At 39.4% G+C, this 21,702-nt stretch overlaps 1 protein-coding gene across 4 annotated transcripts in view; it reads right to left on the bottom strand.

Moving 5' to 3' along the window:
- The window catches only part of LOC108429891 (rho GTPase-activating protein 42), a 182,803-nt gene that overhangs the window by 38,152 nt on the left and 122,949 nt on the right, over nt 1-21,702 (bottom strand). For all 4 annotated transcript variants that reach the window (XM_017701956.2, XM_017701957.2, XM_017701958.2 and 1 more), the window contains exons 5-10: nt 20,001-20,102; nt 19,032-19,142; nt 9,622-9,726; nt 8,579-8,708; nt 3,805-3,905; nt 3,597-3,706 (exon numbers count right to left, since the gene is read on the bottom strand). In XM_017701956.2, the coding sequence (XP_017557445.1) occupies nt 3,597-3,706; nt 3,805-3,905; nt 8,579-8,708; nt 9,622-9,726; nt 19,032-19,142; nt 20,001-20,102 (659 nt within the window). The remainder of the gene's footprint in view (nt 1-3,596; nt 3,707-3,804; nt 3,906-8,578; nt 8,709-9,621; nt 9,727-19,031; nt 19,143-20,000; nt 20,103-21,702) is intronic.

Genomic DNA, 21,702 nt, shown 5'->3' with positions numbered 1-21,702 from the left:
ATTCACCCAAACTGCCTCTGCGCGGCGTGAGTGTTGTGGCAGCATGAGTGCTGCAGCTTGAACCCACTGACCTTTTAAACATACACCGTTTATGCTGCGGAGCGGAGCAGCGAGAAAGTTATACAGACATTCCTTTTTCTCCAAATGGTAACATCAGTCACTCTGCTCAATGAAAATTGAGTTTATCCTCAACAAGATTCTTACATGATTAGGCAAAGGTTTTAAGCTGGTGGACCAACAGAAAAATCTGTCTGCAGCATGGAATGTTTAACTAGTATTCTGTCAGGAATTGAAGTTTTAAAAAAAATTGTATCTGTTTAATTTTCATTGATTTCCATGGTTTTATCTGAGTTTTTTTTTTTTTTTTGCTACATGATGCATGTGGCACATAGAAAAATATCTTTAAATACCATGCTGCATCGCTTACACCACATAGAAGCAGTATGTATGAATCAGGCCTTAAAAAGCTCCACTACCGTTTCAAATAATGGCTCTCACTGTAGTTTACTGGAGTCCCCGAGCCTTAGAAATGGCGTTGTAACCCTTTCCAGATTCTCTATAGGTATTTTTTTCTGCTTACAGCATAGTGTGCTGCTTTTTGAGACCTTCTGACCAACATTTATGGAAATGTTCTGTTTAATTTACCTTCCTGGCTCTCCCTTTTAGTTACGCTGTAATATTCAGACCTGCCAGAGTCTGTGCTGCACTCTGTTAATACTGTAAACTGTGATCAGTCACTCTTTACAGAAGTGATTCTCAACTGCCCATGCTGCGTGTCTGATGCTGTTGCTTCTTCTGTATTGATCGGGTGCCACTGCTCGACATCCTTCTGGACCGTTTCAGCCTTCTGGAGCATTTTGACCACCATTGAAGCTTTACACTGCATGAGGTTTGCATGACCCTCCTGCTGATGCTGCTGCTGAATAAACTCAAACTACCTAATTAATCATTACTCCACCTGTTTTTCCCCATTTTGTATTCTAATATTTTATACTAATGATGTTTCCAATCCGGTGTCAATCAGAGGACGATGGGTTCCTCTTTTGAATCTTGGTTCCTCTCACTGTTTCTTCCTCATGCTCTTAGGGAGTTTTTCCTCACCACTGGTGATGCTCATGGGGGCTCAGGTCCGCATTTTTCTGTAAGGCTGCTCTGTGACAACACCTGTTGTAAAAAGCGCTGTATAAGCTTTGACTTGGCACCGACATGTTTAGGTCTGACAGTAATCAAGCCAGGGTTTGTCCAGCATAATTGACCCCAATTGTCAACTTTACAGATAAATTTACTTTACTTTTTCACACAGGACCAGTTGGTGTTGGAGAACTTTTTTCCTTCAATAAATGAGACGGTTTGAAAAAGTGAATCAATTAAGAGTGGGCAGATACGCAAAAATGCAAGAAATCTGGAGGGGACAAATACTTTGCTATGGCAATATACGTGCTGAACCAAATTACAGTATCAACTACAGCACCAGTCAAAAGTTTGGACGCACCTCACTGAATGTATGTTTTTATACATCCTTACTCACATCCGACAGTGCTGTCATGTTAGTCTCTAAAGTGGGATTTTCTGGTTTAAAGACCAGAAACTTCCCTGATGGTGTATCTAGAAGGTATTAAGGAACCTTGGAAAAAGACCGTTTTGGGCTGGGCTGAATCTTTTTATGTAGCTCTGTAACTGCAGTAACTGTCTTCCAATTGTCTTTAAAATGGAATAGAGGATGGATTACTGAGCTGACAGAAATGATTCAACTGTTTGTGAGGACAGCTACTGGGAAATCTAGACAACGTACCTCAGTGTGACATCTTTTTTCTGGTTTAAAGAATCTTGACAACCACAATGCTAGCTTGGTGGTATTTCTCAGCCTTCTTAAAGATCAGGGGCTAGGCTAGCAAGCAGGATTGGTGGACACCACAGTGACTCCCAATGTTTGTATGTTGTATTTGAGTAATGCGTGCAGGGTAATGTAGTAAAAGAACCTTGATGAGGTTGTGGGATGCAACACTGCGCCTCCAAATACTGCATAACACATCAAATAACATTAAATTCCAGTTTTAGGGAATGCCCCTTAACTAGTGATCAGCATTTGTGGAGCTCCTTCAAGTCTGTTGGAAAACCATCTAAGGTGGCTTCTCATGAAGCTGCATGACAGAACACCAACAGTGCAAAGCTGCCACTTTAAACAATTTAAAGTAGAAGAAGACTTCTTGGTCACCGTAGACCAAAAATAGATTTGATGTTACACTATTACCACGAAAAGTAAACATCTCAAGAGAAGGAGTAACTTTTGACTTGTACTGTGTTCACTGGTTGTTTTTTTATGCAGGTATTATACATGTTTGACCCAATATAGTCAGACAGAAAACAACTTCAAGGTCAGACACAAGTAAAGTACACAAACAAGGCCAGTACATAGTACAGGGTCAGGAAAGCTTACACAAAGACCATGCAGCACACTAGAAATATCTCTGCCACTCCTAATGCCCAGTCACACTAGCTTTTTGGTTTTGTAAGTGAAATTATACTATTTTCAAGAGAAATCATTACGATCAAGGTTTTCATGCAGCAGACCTCACAAACAAAGTTTTGTGTCAAACTTCAGTTTGAGTTCAACTTTGGTGTGTTTTGTATCATCGACCAGCAGCTTTATTGGCTGTGCTGAGCTCTGAGGGGGCTGTTCTTCACAATGCAGTACTGAAGATCCAAAATAAAGTAACCACAAATTTTAGCAATTTCTAAACATGATACTTCAGGTATTTCTTCAGGACTGCCTAAAAAGTAATAAATAAAACAGAGGAAGTATAGTGTACAGGATTATAGGCCTGGATATGGTTTATAATACATAAAATTAAAAATTAAAATCAGTTTTGATACTTTTGATTTCAATATGAATTACTGAACAATACAACAGTCATAGCTAATTAATATATGACCTTTATCCCTTTCTTAATCGCTTAGAAATTTAAAACACCCCGGAAACCATTTGATGAAATTGCTTGCAAAGGCAGTTTGAAACTCTGTAATGATTGATAGGCAATTTTTTCAATGCACTACTCTCTTCAGCACTTGGCCTACTGGTCTACTGCTTTGTGGCTGAGCTGCTGTTGTTCCTAGACACTTCCATTTCACAATAACAGCACATCTGGTAGAAATTTCTAACCTAACTTAGTTCAGAGGTGGCATCCTATGACAGAGACACATTTTAGGCCACTGAGCTCTGCAGTACGACTCTACTGCCAATGTTTGTCTATGAAGACTTTGTGCTTGATTTTATACACCTGTTAACAATGAGTGTGGCTGAAACACCTGAACTCAATGATTAGGAGGGGTGTCCACATACTTTTGGCCACATAGCTAGTCATGAAATTACAAACTGGCCCAAAATGTTTGCACCGCCAGTCTTCCGTTTCTGCCTTGGCTCTGCAAGAAGCAAAACGCAAATGTCTAGTGTGACTGCGGCTTTAGAGCTAGTTAGAGGGACATAGCTTTGAGGAAAGTGAGAGGTAGAAGCTACGCTACATATTTGAACTGATCTTTCTACAGCTGAACCTGTTAAACATAAATGACAGCATACTGAAGAAGAAACGATTAGTCACCTCTCCACCACCTCGATGTCAAAACAGAAACGTTTGTCAATGGAGTCTGTTTTCCTACGGATACAGGACTTCAGCTTGAACATCTCTGTAGGGTTCAGCACCACACCATTCTGTAAATGAGACATTTACAGTGCGAGGGAGTCAGAGACAAAGAGACAGAGTCACTGGGTTCAATGCCATACCCAGTTAATCTGATATCATACTGTACCTGTTTAGCTGTAGCCTTGGCCTCGGTGTTGGTCATGACGAAGGTCTTGCTCCCTTTCTCATAGGTACAGTAATGTCGCGTCCAAGTGCAACCCAGAGGTCCTGCAATAAAAAGCTTCAGTCCATAACACTGTAATTTTACTAAACTTCAATGTCACATTCAACTTAAAGCAAGAGACGACAATGAAATGATGTTTTGGGTCCTGTCAGCTACATCTATAGCAACACATTCTCTTAACAGTAATCATATGAACGATGGAAACAAAGAAGGAAAAAGTGGTTAGTTAGTGTAGTGGTTAACACCTCTGCATTCTACGCTGTAGACTGGGGTTCAATCCCCACCTGAGTAAGCAACCTACACTAAACCAATAAGAGTCCTTGGGCAAGACTCCTAACGCCACCTTCACCTACCTGTGTAAAATGATCAAACTGTATGTCGCTCTGGATAAGAGCGTCTGTCAAAATGCCGTAAATGTAAAAAAAACCTACTTTACTTTCAATGTAAGCCAATGGAACCAGACTTTTTTCCAAGTCCTTTTAGGTCATTTCATTTGGTCTATTCATCATGATATTTACAAACAATGTGAAGAGCAAAAGGCATTTTCAAATTATGTCAAAAACTGTTAAACTACAAAAATTGAGATACAAGGTTTTCTTCCAACAGCTGTGATATATGTATCCAAAAATGTAACTTTACATGAGAAGAAAAAACAATCTTAACTTTTAATGGAAGTAAATGGACAAACGTCCCCACGCCCCAAGCAATTTTGGACCAATTCTGTTGATCCGGTCATCTTGACATTTTGAGACGACATAACAGGCAACTACTTTTTTCAAATTATGTCAAAAAAGGAAAAAAAGACACAAAAGAAGACCATTTCAATGTTTTTTGTAATCTAATATCAATATTTTCCCAAATTAACTCTTAGCTTAGCTCCACCCATTCCCGGCACAACCACATCATACAGTCAGAAGATTTGTAGATATTTGGACATCAGCATTTTAAACTCTCTACCAAATCATAAGGTGGCCAAAAGTAAACAATGAAAATGAGCTCAAAGTTCAGATCTTTTACTTTAGGCTATTTCTTTCCAAATCGGGTGAATAGTTCAGGAAATACAGCCATTTTCATACATATCCCACCTCTTTTAGGCTCTCTAAAAAAATCAGACAATTGGTTGCTGGGCAATTGGTGTAATTCCATCATTATAGATAAAGGTCTAGGGCTGATTTCAAGAGAGATCTGGAATTGGTGTTCATTCTTACTATGAAGTGCAAGGAATGGAGACTGCCAGTGAAGCAAGCCACTAAGCTGAAAACAATCAAAACAAAGCCATTAGAGAGAGCAAAAAGATTGGGTGGCCAAAAAAACTATTTGGTACATTCTTAAAAAAGAAATAACTCACTGGTGAGCTCAGAAACACCAAAAGGCCAAGAAGACCATGCAAAACTACTGTGATGGAAGACAGAAGAATTCTCTCTCTGGTGAAAAAAACTGCTTTCCAATGGTTTATGACAAGATATAAACAACTGGTTAGCAGGAACACCAGATTAGATTAGAGTTTGCCAAAAAAAACCTCACATGCATACAGTTCTGGGACATTGATCTGTACCCAAATGGTGGGAGGAAATGAGTGAAGAGGAGGGAAATGATCTTGGCCCAAAGCAAACCACCTTATCTGCCAAGTATGGCATGGGCATGTATGACTGTCAGTGGAACTGGTTCCCTAGTATGTAATGCTGCTGACAAAAGCAGGATGAAGTGTATAGGGCTATATTATCAGCTCAGATTCAGCCAAATGTTTCAAAACTCTTTGGATGGAGCTTCACAGTGTCTTCCTTGGATTGAAGTGGATTTCTCAGCAATGATCCAGTCAATCACCTGACCTCAATCCAATCGAGCATGCAAAACTGAACATACAATTCCCAAGATCAAGCAGGAACTGAAGACCACTGCAGTGAAGGCAGCAGTAAAGGTGAATTCTCCACATCAATTTGCTGAAAAATAAAATATGTTCCCTGTAGAGGATGTGGGACACATAGAAAATCATCAAAATATGTCATTAGAGTGGAGAGGTGTTCAAACCTTTGCATACAATTGCACTTATATGTCTGAAATTGTTTCCACTGGACAGTGCAATATGGCATGGTTACTAATCCAAACCCAGAACTGTTTGTCAACACATCTGTTGGACACCACAAATGTTATATTTTTTTGCAGCCTGGTTTTCATACACTATATTGCCAAAAGTATTGGCTCGTCTGCCTTCACACACATATGAACTTGAGTGACGTCCCATTCTTAATTCTCTAATTCATCCCAAAGGTGTTCTATCAGGTTGAGGTCAGGACTCTGCAGTCCAGTCAAGTTCTTCCACACGAAAGTTACTCATCAATGTCTTTATGGACATTGCTTTGTGCACTGGTTCACCACAAATTTGGTAGCATGAAATTGTCCAAAAGTCTCTTGGTCTGCTGAAGCATTAAGAGTTCCTTTCATTGGAACTAAGGGGCTGAGCCCAACTCCTGAAAAACAACCCCACATCATAATCCCCCCTCCACCAAACTTTACACTACACTTGGCACAATGCAGTCAGACAAGTACGGTTCTCCTGGCAACCACCAAACCCAGACTCATCCATCGGATTGCCAGATGGAGAAGCGTGATTTGTCACTCCAGAGAACACATCTCCACTGCTCTAGAGTCCAGTGGTGGCGCTTTACACCACTGCATTCGAAGCTTTGCGTTGCACTTGGTGATGTAAGGCTTGGATGCAGCTGCTCAGCCATGGAAAGCCATTCCATGAAGCTCTCTATACACTGTTCTTGGGCTAATCTGAAGGCCACATGAAGCTTAGAGATCTGTAGCAATTGCAGAAAGTTAGTGACCTCTGCGCACTATGCAGCTCAGCATCTGCTGACCCCGTGCTGCCATTTTACGTGGACGACCACTTCGTGGCTGAGTTGCTGTCGTTCCCAATTGCTTCCACTTTGTTATAATACCACTGACAGTTGACTGTGGAATATTTAGCAGTGAGGAAATTTCACAACTGGACTTGTTGCACAGGTGGCATTCTATCACGGTACCACGCTGGAATTCACTGAGCTCCTAAGAGCAACCCATTCTTTCACAAATGTTTGTAGAGGCAGTCTGCAGGCCAATGTGCTTGGTTTTATATCACTGTAGTCATTGAAGTGATTTGAACACCTGAATTCAATGATCTGGATGGGTGAGTGAATACCTTTGGATATATATATATATATATATATATATATATATATATATGGATATAGTGTATATGGGTGTTATGGACTCAATTTGGTGTTCCATGATATGGGCCCTTTGAAATATAGTTTGAATTGCCTAGCTTTTGTGGTCAAAACAGAAAAAAACAGGAAAAAAAAAAAAAAACTAACTAACAATACTACAGTACAGACAAAATATGCTCCATACAGACATTTCTACACAGTAACCTGCACTCCAGCAGGGGGCACTGTTCCTCTTTCCCAGTGTCCAGTTCACAGGAGACGTAACTAAAAGTACACTCATAATCAAACCAGATAAATCAATGTTTAGCCCTTCAGATAAAGCTCTTATTTTGCCATTTCCTTTGCTGTTTGAGGGTACATGAAAGCAGAGATGCGGCCTTAAAAGGGCCACAGTGAGGAGAATTAAAACAGATGAAAGGACAGACACATCAAAGCCGATTGAAATGCACTTTTGCCATGCGGCATTTGCAGAAGCCTGAGAAACGGCAACTCGTTGCTTGTTGACCATAACTGTGACCAAACATTAGTGCTTGGAAAAATGATGGTTTTCCTGTCCTCTGGCACTGAGAGAGAGGGAGGGAGGTAAAGAGAAGGAGAATATTTCTCTGCCTGATGCCATAAAAGAGGACAATGATTGATCATGTCACAACGCAAACTGATCATTTAGCTTAGAATAAAAAAAAAAAAACGTTCTTCACTTTCATGTACATTAACTGTAAGGAATGTATCCAATTATTTTGGGGCTAAATCTATTAGTGCATTCATGCATGTAAGAAATACACAATTTCTGCAAATGCTAATGCAATTATTTACATTCGATTAACTTACAAAATAACAAAAAATTAATTGGTAATTGTGGCATGGGCAAAAGTTTAGGCACCACACTAAGTGAGTACTTACTAACACTTCCTTTGGAAGATATCACAGCTCGCAAATCCTATTTGTAGCCAGCTAGGAGTCTCTTAATTCTTGTTATAGGAACTTTCACCATCTCTTCTCTGCAGAACGCTTCTCTAGTTCTGTGGTATTCTTGGGCCATCCTGCACGCACAGTATATTCTGAAAATGACGAAGTCAGGGGACTACATGGGCCATTCCAAAAGCTTCAGACTGCATTTCTTAAAGTAATGCATGTTAGATTTTCAAGTATTTTTCGGACCATTGTCCCGCTGTAGAAGCCAGCCTCTTTTCAGCTTCGGTTTCGTAACTGATCGTTTTTCATTTGCTTCCAGAGTTCGCTGATAGTTAATGGAATGCATTCTTCCATCTACCTATGTCATGCTTCCTGTCCCACTGGCTGTCCCAAAGCCACAAAGCACAATAGAGTCATTATAGACCTGCATTCATTACAGTAGGCAAGGTGTTGCTCTCATCAAATGCTGCTCCTTTATTCTCCAGTCATACCTTTGCTGACTGCAGTAAGAGTTCCACTGTTTTCAAAATGCATGCTTTGGGAATTCAGGGAGAGAGAAAAAGAGAGAGAGACAGAAAGAGAGAGAGACTCACTTTTCTCCTGGACATAGAGGTACCCCTCCATAGTCCACTGGCCGGGGGGTTTCTGGTCCTGATCTGCTGATCTCACTCTCTTCATCAACTTCTCCACCTCCTGCTTGGTGCTCAAAAAGTTGTTCCTTGCCTTCAAACACACACACACACACACACACACACACACACACACACACACACACACACACACACACACACACACAGGCACAGACAGCTGCATTTTAGAAAAGTGACAGAAAGCTGTCATGTCAGCAGTCGTGTCATCTTTTCTCTGACAGCATATGATGCTTTTAAGCTGCCACGCAGAAGAATACCAAGCAGGCAGGCACAAATCTACAGCTCTACAGGGAAGGAAAGAAGAGGACATTCTATGTCGCACATACATAGATTTGTTAAAGAAACAGTTTACACAAAATCTAATTTAGACACTTTAAAATACCGGGTGATTCTAAAAGATCCATCCAATTTCCAAATGATTGTAAATCATTACAGATCAATGCGGTAAACTGTATATGGTTTAAATGAGCATAAACTTTATTATGTAATTGTACAAGTGCTCAGTATGAACCTCCTCCAGGTGCATGGACAACATCAATGCCATAGTCAAACTCATCCCATGCTCGATTGAGCACGTCGGGAGTTGCTGCACTCACGGCTCTTTCAGTGCGATTTTGGGGATCATCCAGCGTTGTGGAACCAACAATGAACGCTGAGCTGTTGGAGATTCACTGCCGATGAAAATCACAATTATGACAGATTCACTCTTATTGAAGTGGAGAATGCAGAACACTTTCTGTTCAGGAGTCGCATCTCCTCTCAGACTGAAAGGTGGCATCTCCCACTGACAGTCAGAAACTCTATAACCCCCTCTCTTTCAATTGTGCTGTGATTCTGTGATTGGTTCCTAGGGACCTTATGGTTGTAAAAATATGGTGCTTTGAAATCAAATGAATCTTTTTGAATCACCTCTTATTGTTTGTTTATATTATTAAAATAGCTGCAGCAAGAAAAGCTGAAGTTGCTGCACTGAGACGTGTTCTTACATTCTGTAGGTTGAACTGAAGCTGCTGCTTGTAGGGTTCAAACTCATGGGCCAGTTCATATCCCTCATGGTAGAAATTGAACAGACCCTGCAAGAAGGCGAGGAGCTGAAACAAACAACAATAGGTCCATTTCAGACAGTATAATATATGTTTGACATCACATATGGATGCACAACAGGAATCAGTTAAGACCAAATGCTCAGAGCAGCTTCTTGCTCCGAACATGTGAAGAACAGTCGGCCAACTTATTCTTCTTTTTTCTTCTTTTTTTTTTTAACCAATTTGTGTTGCACTTTTATGATGTAAATAACTCAGGTACGTGCACTCGCGCTGCATTTGAATGCTGCTGCATCTAATAGCAAAATATTTTAGCATAACTATAAGTGACTCATCGTGACAAACAGCCAGATGCCTCTTCCTTTCAATTTAGTACTTTATTTATTTAATTAATGCCATTTAAATAAGGAATCACTTGCCTAAATAAATAAATAAACAAATCAATAAATCCTTTTAGCTGCAAAGAACTTGAAACAGCAGAACTGAATTTAAAAAGGGTCACAGGGTGCACCCCTCCTACTGGGATGTTTATTCATATTAAGATAAATATTTTGAACAAATACGGATACATTCACAAAACCACAAAACCGCCACAGATGTAATAAAATGTCATTTTTTTTACTTTTGTATTGACCACTTATTTTCCTGTGGTGCAAAAGCCATGTTTATTGATGCACCCCTAACATACAGATATGTACATGCAGACATCCAAAAGTCAGAGACCACCTCTTTGCAGAACAGGACATCTGCAATTAAACACTCAAAAGTGGACATTTGAGATGTGGACTTCATGTTCATCTTCAAATATCAATAAATTAAAATGCAATTAATGGTTTAATTTGGTAAAATGGTCTTTACTTGTTTATTGCATCCCAACTATTAATATTCAATCCTAATGTGGTCAAACAGGCCAAACTGGCTGATTAGCTGTCTGGCATCCTAGCTAGTTTACTTAGATTTATTTACATTTACGGCATTTGGTTGACACTCTTATCCAGAGCGACTTACAATTTGATCACACAAGTAGGCGAAGGTAGTATTAGGAATCTTGCCCAAGGACTCTTATTGGTAAAGTGTAGGGTGCTTACCCAGGTGGGGGATTGAACCCTAGTCTACAGCGTAGAAGGCAGGGGTGTTACCCGCTACACTACACCAACCACTTAGTAGCTTATACTGGTTGTACTGTGGAAATGACACACTGTGCTGTTGTGTGCAGACATGCACAACTACATAGCTAACAAATAAACATTACCTGCGATGCCCTCTAATGCTTACTATTTTTTATTTACATTTATTAGTAAATTACTCCACCCGACACACTCCGTTCATATTATGCTTGTTGCGGAAATTAAATGACTATAAAAGGTTTTTATAGTAAGCCTAAATAACTGTAGTCTTCTTAAATTAAAGTTAAGTATAAGTACTTAAGTATAAGTAAGTGATGATGTAAGAATGGTCACAGGCCTATGTGAATTCATGAGATTTAATGTAAATTTAATGCACATTTATAACTGGCTTTATTTGGACCATGAGATACTGAGACTGATATAATGTAAACATTGTTTTTATATTTAGTTTGATGTTATATTTAGCACAATGTCTGACAAATAACTTGTTTTCTGCCTTTTTCTTGATGCTAAAAAATGAGAAACCTGTGCTTAATGGCCATTTTTAATAGAAATTAAATAAATAAATAAAGGGTCTCCCACTTATACCCAGAACTATGTATACAGTAGATATGGGACACATCTGAATCACTCCACATCAAGATGAGGTGTGTGGATGTGGCTGTGCCAGAAATCTTTCCTTGTACAAAGTGAACAGTGAGGTTCCTGGAGTTTTCACTTCACGCTGCTCATATCCGTCATAGTTTAATAGCTCAAGGCACAATAATGCATGTCTGACATAAATGTTTACAAGCTGAGAAGAATGTGTGCACACAGGAATTTGATCTAGATACATCTCAAAACCACTTTTCGAGCTCCGCTTACTTCACAGGTCCATTTATACAACTCAAGGTACAGTTACAACTGCAGCCCATCTGTTGCTGTAAAATGCATGAGCTGCCCTCTAATCTCAATCACCAGGGCTTCTGACCAGAGCACTGCTGTTGGCCAAACATTATTTGGGTGGTGACCACTGATGAAGGATTAGAGGACAGCTAACAAACCACAAACTCTAACTGGAGCTACAATATAGATGTTTTCAATAAAGTGGCCAGTGTAATGTTTCACTTTCCTTCTCATAAACCAGATTCTCTCTGGCACTCATGCATAAGGGCATCACCAGCAAGCAAGGGGATACATGCAGCTCTTCCTGAACCCAATCACGAAGAAGACTTCAAAGCACATGGATGTTTTTCTATAAATTCAGCTTTGCCTTCCAGCTATAACCGATAAATTCAGTGGCAGACACAAGAGGTTCTTTGCTTGATAACTAAACCATCCATTTTTCCACTTACCCCAGCAAGCAACATTTTCTTGAACTTCATCAGAACAACAAGCGGTCCAGAATTCTGGTATGTATGCTTTTACATATGCTTAAAATAAAAGAAAATGTTACTTTTTAAAAATGCTTTTTGAAAGTGCTCTCCTGGCAAGTAGTCTTCAGCAGCAAACAAGGCTCCCAACAAGTATTCCAGGTGACTCCTCATGAAGCTGCCTGAGAGGGGCGCCCTCAGGGCTTCCTAGGCGAAAAGTTTTTGTGAAATAAAAATATGTATGTCTGTAATTTTTATTTAATAGAATCATCATTCTTGTTGTACTCTATTTCTGTAAGTATTATAGTGCTGTTAACTGTTAAGTTTTGGTTGGGAAAACAAAAACGCTCAAAGGAGCACTGTCCAATCTGCCTTTCTTTCTGTATTGTCTGGGTAGATACAGCTAAGCAAGCTCTCCTACTGCTTAGGATTGAACTGAGGGCTTAACATGTCAGGAACTGATAGTTTGTTAATAGCCACGTTTACATGCAGTCTGATAATAGTCTAGTCTAATTGAGGCCATTCAGAAAGCAATTGTTATGCGATTGAACGAGGTGGGTAATCCTGTGGGTAATACATTAAATAGAAGAATAATATCCATGTAAATGGCTGTATCTGATTACATTGGGGAAAGTTTAAGTCCGCTCTGTTCATGTACGTCACGTCGTAGTGAAAGTATGCCCACTCTGCCTTCTTTAATAAGTACATTTGTATAATAAGTGCATTTTCCTGAGTCTGACATCATTTTAAAGTCATTAGAAACAAGCACTGCTCACTGCTGCTCATTAAACTCATGTGATGCTTGTTGCCATGGTAACATCTGCACTAAGCGGTTCTCTATGCATGCATTTCTTTCTGGAGCAGATTACTTGTAGTGTGCACGTAAACTGAGATTTTCCGTAAAATTGTTCAGGACAGTGAGCATAAACACTTCAGTCTTAATCTATAATCAGAATGTATTCAATCAGATTGGCAAACATCTCTGCATGTAAACACAGCCAATATGTAGCACCGATTTCCAACTTTCCTTGCTTGTGACAAAGTTTTCACATTCATAGCCCACACTAGACCAAACAATCACTGTTTGCTGCTGCTTGAGAGAAAACCAAGACTGTGCATGAAACCAAAGAGGGCAGGGCTAGAATTTAAAAGAGCACAATATGCAAATAAACCAAATTTTAGTTTAATCTCTTTGGTATTTATTGTTCTACTTAAAGGTCAAATATAAATTTACCATTTTTTAGTAATCATATTTATTTTGATGCATATGGACCATTTTTGAAATGAGTTCAAACTGCAAAATACTTTTTAATTATTTTTGAAATCAAAATATTTGGTAAAGTTTTGGTCAAATGTGTTTTGAACTCTGACTTTGAACCAATTCTGTAGAATGATCCATATATTTCTATATTTAGGCTGGAAAGGCTGTCTGGTTTAAACAACACAGAATTGTCTGTTACCATCATAACATTAGCTGGAAACAAAGTTCATATTTTGATTTGTAGCTAGTATAAAAATCCAGTACTTTTAAAATCACTTAGCAAAAAAAACTAATTGCGCCAGGTTGCACGTTGCTCTCCCCTACCTGACCTCACCAATGTTCCTGTGAATAAATGCATTCAGAACCTCACAGCCATGTTCCAGCATCTAATGTAAACCCTTCCCAGCAGAGTAGAGGCTGTCAATGCAGCAAAGGCTGACCAACTCCTTATTACGACCTTTGATTTCGGAAGAAACTCTGCATAAGCAGATGTGTACAAATCGTAAGGGTTAACTACTGGTTGGGACTTCATCAGTAACTGCTGTGGTAAGACACAATAGCAATGATGGCTCAGACAGCAAAATTTAAGTAAAGCTTTAAAGCTGCTACTGCAGCTCCATGAGTCTGCAGATTAGGCTGGCTCGTGTGGCCTCCTTTGAGGGATGGTTAGAGAGGCTTCTCCAGCACGGGGCGATAAACACTGCTCCTGTCACACTCAGCCTAGAACATTCTCTGCCCCATATCGAACCCATACTCACAGTTTGGAAAGTGCTCGCATAAATATGCTTAATGACATGGATGAGTCACCTAATTCACGGCCATTTTTACCGCAAGCAAGGTCGAGCTCCGTCACATAGCAGGCCCGGCTCGCGCGGCCAGGAGATTTACGCCTTCGCTATGCATTTGCCAGACTCCCTGTCAGAGGATGTAAACAAACAAGAGGGCTCAAGAGCCACTTAGTTTCCATCTGACGCTCTTAGCCTCTTAATACCTGAGAATGTAATGCTTCCTGTTAAAGTCTTGCACTTAAGATGTTAGCGCTGACAAACTCTCTCCAACACACACACACACACACATGCAGACAAAAGCCCTTTCAGATTTACAGGACCAGCATTTTATTGCTGAGATGTGAAAGCACATCAGAACATATAAAGCCACATTTGAGCTGGATTAGTTTTATCTGGGGAGGTGGTGCAATTTGAGTGACTGCAATGCAATGCTGGTAGTCTGTCAGGTAATAATTCTGGTGTTAATTAACTTCTATAGTCTTATTCAAAGTAGATTAGTTTTACCTGGGGAGGTGCCATAACTTTTGTATAGGCCTCCCCAATATACAACATTCAGCAATTAAACAGAAATACGCAGAAGTCTCTGTAGAGGACGTGTTAACTTCATTTCATTCCTATCTGAACAGGAGTGCCCAAAAGTTTGCATACAACTGTGTGTAAATTAACTCTGCTGAAACACTCTTTATAACTTCAGTGTGGATGGGCGGAGCTTAACTCCTACAGGCAGATGTGTACACCGATCAGGCACACAGATGTTTCTATACTCATTATCCATTTTATCAGCTCCACTTACTCTATAGGGTCACTTTGTAGTTCTACAGTTACAGACTGTAGTCCATCTGTTTCTCTGATACTTTATTAGCCCCCTTTTACCCTGTTCTTCAATGGTCAGGACCTCCATAGACCCTCACAGAGCAGGTATTACTTGGGTGGTGGATAATTCTCAGCACTGCAGTAACACTGATGTGGGGGTGCTGTGTTAGTGTGTGTTGCGCTGGTCTGAGTGGATCAGACACAGAAGTGCTGCTGGAGTTTTTAAACACCTCAGTGTCACTGCTGGAGTGAGAATAGTCCACCAACCAAAAATATCCAATAAGCCAACAGTGTCCTATAGGCAGTGTCCTGTGATGAGGTATTGTCTCTGACTTTACATCTACAAGGTGGACTGACAAGGTAGGAGTGTCTAATAGAGTGGACAGTGAGTGTTTAAAAACTCCAGCAGCACTGCTGTATCTGATCCACTTGCACCAGCACAACACACTGGAGCTGATAAAATGGACAATGAGCATAGAAACAAGGAGATGGTCTTAAAGTTATGCCTGATTGGTGTATAAATCCATTACTTTTTGTGATCTTTTTGTGATTTGTGAAAAAACAATGAAATCAAAAACTGCTGTTTTTGAAGCTTTGGACTGGTGGTGAGTGGTATTTTTTAAAACTATGATAATGTTTACATACTACATCAAATTCTTTTTTAAAAACAGGAAAAAAGAGGAAAAAGTCATTTTTCCATGATTTGGGCCCTTTAGATCAAAGTGTCTGGTTTGTTTTGACCCATTTAATTATAGACTCAGGCTATCTCAGCTCATCTGGGGAAATTCCACCGATATTTTATTCCATATAAATCAGACAAATCCATTACAAATTACATCACTAGACCTTTGGTCAACAAGCATCATTTTGGCTCATTGACAACATCCGAGGCCTTCATAAAAGGTCTAATGATTTCTGTGAAATAAAAAAATAATAATACATGCTTATTTTTTTTAGACTATATTATACCACATTAATCTTGCTTGTTGTATTTCTAATTTGCAAGCATTGTAGTGATACTCTTATTTCACTTCAGCTCTAGTTGGAAACAAGACGTTTAACACCCAAAGGAAAACATACAATAATTTTTATTTTCTCAGTTTTATGCAGTTACTAACTGGTTAGGACTTCAGAAGCTGAACAGAAGGCCTAACATATCAGATCAATGACCAGCATAACTGGGAACTAACAGAGGAATCAACCAATCATGCTTTGATTTGGCCTTTTAGATGTTCTAGATATGTCACTGACTGTAATTACAAGTGAGTGCCTGACCAGTGCATTTCAGTCAGATGTTTGAAATGAAAAACAGCTCTGTACCAGTTATCACTGTAAAACTGCTGCAAAGTAAAATAATATGTCTGTTACAACTGTCAAAGTAAACAAGGAATGTCGTGTATTTGGGTCATTCTACAGAAACGTATGTTTTTGTGTCCCTAGCGTTTACAGATATATTACACTTAAAAAACATGTTAGGGTTACAATTTATTTAGATTTTAAAATAAAACAATGCATTATTTTAACAATTCCACCTGCTTGAGCCTCAATTTAGCAATACTGGTTTTTAAATTAATCATATGTAATTCTAAGCACCACAGAAGTGTGTAAATGTGTAAGGCTGAGGTCATGTTTTGAAGAACAAAACACGTTTTTCTGCTATTTTAACTGCAATAATCTATACGGCCTATGGAATATTTCAATCAAATGACAAAGAAAACAAATGCCAAATAAATATTAGAAATATATATACATCACTTGACTTTCTTTTACCTGTTTTCTGAGGCTCTATGAAGAAAAGCACATGGTAAGTGAACTGTGTCTTTCAGTTATTAGAGATTTTCTCCTTTAACTCATAATTTCATATGAAGCTTTTAGCTGACATCACTGGTGTGACTTACTTTATTCTCAGGTAACTGTACATAATAGAATAAAAATTTATTAAATGAGATATTTTACTGGATATTCCATGACTGACAACATGTGGTTTGACGCTTTGTAGCAGTCATTTTGTAAAACGCATTTTTCATTAAAAATGTCTCTGGTGTTACCTTTATTATGTGTAACACCAGTGAGGATTGGTAACACCAGTGACACCTATGGAGAGATAAAAAGTGGGTGTTTCTGTAGAATGACCCATGTGCACGCTTCTGTTGGCTGTGTTTAATGTAGAAAAGCTAAAAAGTGTTTCTGTGACTCTCCATTAGCTTAACACTAATATACTACTATAATCCTGGCTCTAAAAATCACCAATTAAATTCAATTCAATTCAACTTTACTGTCATTATACAATACAGGGTAGTAGAGTATAACGAAACACTATCGGGCTACTTTTCCAGTGCAGTAATAAAAGATGCATAGTAAACAGTGCAAAGACAAAAGACAGTATAGTCAGTAGGATACCACATCACAAAGCTCTCACTATTCACCACAGAAACTGTGTACATTAGATTTTTTGCCAAATTATTTGTTTAATGTTCACAGTATGGTTTATACTGGCAGCTCTGCACATATTACAAACACGCACGAGTCAAACACAAACAGAATACATAAACAGTATACATCAGTGACTACATATGTGCAGCGTTGGGGGTGGGGTGGGGGTGGGGTGGGGATGGTGGGGTGGAGAGCGGGTGCAGAATGAATAACGTGATGTGATTTTTAACAGTTTGAGATTTTCACAGATGACGACTCCGATGCTCATAAACTAGATGATGTACTTGCTGTTGGTTTGAAAGCCATTAGTGTCCAGATGGCCCAGTTACCATAATGATGCATAACATGTCCAACATTTGGCCATTTCAGGGCATATTTCTGCAGGGACGGTATGTGTGCATTTGAATGTGTAAGAGGTCAGATGACTAACCTTCCTAATAAAGAGCAGCGAAATATGGCATAAAATGGCCTAATGATCCCTGGAAGCTAACAAATATCTGTAGCTCACTCTCCTGTGGATTAGATCTTAAGGAGCTGGACAGAAAGCCTTACACGTTTGATCCACCACCACAATTAGGAAGTGACAGGGGTGTGAACTGATCAGGTTTTGATTTACAAATATCAACTTCTGGAAGTCCTAAATACACTATATGGCCAAACATATGTGGTCAGCTGACCATCATACCTATATGAGCTTGGTGGACATTTCATTCCCAAACCATAGCCATTAATATGGAGTTGGCCCCCCCTTTGCAGCTATAACAGCCTCCACTCTTCTTGAAGGGTTTCCACAAGCTTTTGGAGTGTGTCTGTGGGAATCTGTACCCATGCAGTAACAGCGTTTGTGAGTTCAGGTGCTAATATTAGACGAGAAAGCCTGGTGTGCAATTGACATTCTAGATAATCTCAAAGGTGCTCAATAAGGTTGAAGTCAGGGCTCTGTGCAGGCCAACTGAGTTCCTAACTCGCATCAAATCATGTCTTTATGGACTTTTCTTTGTATACAACGGCACAGTCAAACTAGAACAGCAAAAGGCCCTCCCCAAACGGTTGACCCAAAGTTGGTAGCATATAATTGTCTAAAATGTCTTTGCATGCTGCAGCATTAACTTGCGGCTACACGCTTCCATTTCCCAATAACAGCACTTACAGTTGACTAGGGCAGATCTAGCAGGGCAGAAAATCTCACAAACTGACATATAGCAAAGGTGGTCTTGTATGACAGTGCCAAATTTGAAGCCACAAGTTCTTCTGTATGACCCATTCTACTGCTGATGTTTGTGTATAGAGATCGCACGGCTATGATTTTATACACGTTAGCAATAGGAGTGGGTTAAACACCTAAACTCAATAATTGTGAGGGGTGTTCAAAACTTTTGGCCACATACTGTATGTCACTGTGTGCCCCAGTATCACATCAGTGCTAAGGTACTATTAGATCCTCATATAGGGTGTAAAATGAACATAATCTGAGAGCATTTTTTTTCTTATTGGCTTGAGTTTTGACATTTTTGGCCCAAACTAAAGGCCTGTTACTTACATATGTACATATGTAGAATATCACAAGACAAGATCTTACCGGCTCGACAAACTCAAACTTCTTCTTCTCCTGGACCTCCTGGATTTTAAAGACGTACTCCAGCGAGGCATCGTAGAAAAGCTGCCTCTCCTTATCAATCTGGGTGTCAGCCTGCAAAGTGACAAAGAGTGGCGTTACCCTGGAGATTGAGAGGAAGTCATCTGGGCTTGTTTGTGTTGAGTTTAATGTTTCCATCCATGGCATTTGGTCAAATTTGGCCACTGATGTGGAGATAAGGAGTAAAGGATTGTCTGATGAGTCTGCATTTGAAGAGTTTCATTTTCAAATGATGTAAATACGTGTAACAGTTTTGAACATAAGCTTTGGGAAAGAAAAACCGCTGATGTGTAATGGAAAATTGTCATTTCTCTAATATAGGGGGCATTTATAATATCTTGTTTACGGAAAGCACATTCCCAACAATGTATAATATGGACAAAGAAAAAAAAAAACCTTTGAAAGTGGTCTACATTGCATATTAAACTGAACTTTTCATTTAAATTTGAGATTACTTGGATTGTGCAAAGCAGAAAATGCAACTAATGTCTGAGACTGAACATTGGAGGTGTGGAAAATTATGCAGGGCATATTTTTTTTGAAAAATTGTTTTGAGAAAAGAATGCAAGCTGTAATAAAGGCAGTGATTGGACACACTAAAAACTGAATCAAAACTCAACTATATTAAGCTGCTGAGGTACCTTTGTCATTTAAATGAGTTAAACATTTTCTGCTTTTTTGACGAAGCTTTTGACGGCAAATTATTTAAATGATAGGCTGGTCGTTTACTTGTGCACAGAATGTGTGTCTGGTATTTCTGATTCATATTCATAAAAGCACTGGATGTACCACCTCGCACAGGAGACGCAGAAGTGATCTCCTCCACAGAGCCTTGAATCATGATCGTCTAGGTTTGGGATTTAAACAACTATGACCAACAGGAGGTGACTTCCCCTTGTATGTCTGACTCACCTCTTGCAGTAATGATTCCTTTTTCTTGGAGGACAGGTTTAAATGCTTCTCCAGGGTTGAGTAGTACTTCTCAGTCTCTTTGTCGAACTTCTTTTTTCCTTCCTATTACAGGTGGAGAAAAAAGGTGTTACATGTAAGTAGAGTGTGGAACTGGGAACATGAATGAGGAAATCTTAAGGTGGAAACCTTAAGAGTTTTAAGAGTTTTAAGTTTGAAGAGTTTAAGGTGGAACTGCACGAGTAATCGAGACCAAATACAACACCCAGCTAGTTATCTTTCAAAATCTTTTAATCCTTTGGGAAAAATAAGTTTAGTAAATAGGTCAGGACCTCCATGGACACTCACAGAGCAGGGTGGTGGATCATTCTCAGCACTGCAGTAAGACTGATGGTGGTAGTGGTGTGTTAGTGTGTGTTGCTCTGGTCTGAGTGGATCAGACAAAGCAGTGCTGCTGGAGTTTTTAGTGCTACTACAGTGCTGAGAATGATCCACCTGCTCTGTAGCACCTGCTCTGTGAGGGTCCATGGGGGTCCTGACCACTGAAGAGCAGGGTAAAAGGGGGCTAACAAAGTATCAGAGAATCAGATGGAATACATTCTGTAACTGTAGAACTACAAAGTGCACCTGTATAGTTAGTGGAGCTGATAAAATGGACAGTGAGTGTAGAAACAAGGAGGTGGTCATAAATGTTATGCCTGATGGGTGTATATCTAATGCAGGAATAGTGATGAACCAGTCTACTGTGCAGTGTTGTTGCAGAGTCATCCGAGAGAAATCATGCTTGCGACCACAAAAGTCTGAAGTATGCAAAACATCTAGATACACTAGATTCTTTTGCTGTGGGATGAAGAAGTAAAAATTTAACTCTTTGGCTACAACAACCAAAAGTATATTCAGAGAAAAAAGGAGCAGCATTTGATGAAAAGAACACCTTGCCAGCTGTTAAGCTATGGAGTGGATCTATTATGGTTTGGAGTAATGTGGCAGCCAGTGGCACAGGTAATGTTTTGGAGACAGATAGAAGAAAGGATCCTCCTTAACAATCAACAAATCACCAATGTTCCACAGTGAGTGTAGAAAATGAGGAAGAAAAGAGGCTGGATACTACAACAAGGCAATCTTCCACAATGTACATCAAATCCAACATGAACTACCCCACAAAAGACAAGTGGACATTTTGGGAAAGGTCCTCACCATCCCCAGACTATTAACATCATCACTGAACATCTGTAGTTAGATCTCAAATCTCAAACATGTTGTGCATGCAAGGAAACCCCTGAATATTTCTGAAATAGAAGTGTTCTGCAAGGAAAAGTGGAAAAATAAAATCTAACTCAAGCAGAGAAACATTATCAACTTGCTGCATGGAATGTTTGAAGGCAATGACTTTTCCAATAAGTTAAATTCAGCAAATTAAAAAACAACTGTAATTTAAATTTGTTCCATGTAGAGATGTAATAAACCTTTTTTAAATTTTTTATAAAACAAAATGTGTAATTTCACTAGTAGCGCATACATTTTCACATCCATCTGTAAGCTGTGATGTATCTGCTGAGCCACTAGGTGGAGCTCTAATTCTGCATCTATATTCAAGGACCACTGCTCAGATCACAGAGAGATTACCTTGTGACATCTCCTGTACTTTTCCAAACAGTGATTTACAGCAAGGCAATTTCAGAGCAAGATTATCTGGTGAGTGGTA

The sequence above is a fragment of the Pygocentrus nattereri genome, chromosome 7 (genome assembly GCF_015220715.1).
Source record: "Pygocentrus nattereri isolate fPygNat1 chromosome 7, fPygNat1.pri, whole genome shotgun sequence".
Lineage (NCBI taxonomy): Eukaryota > Metazoa > Chordata > Actinopteri > Characiformes > Serrasalmidae > Pygocentrus > Pygocentrus nattereri.
This window is presented reverse-complemented; position numbering and strand designations above follow the sequence as displayed.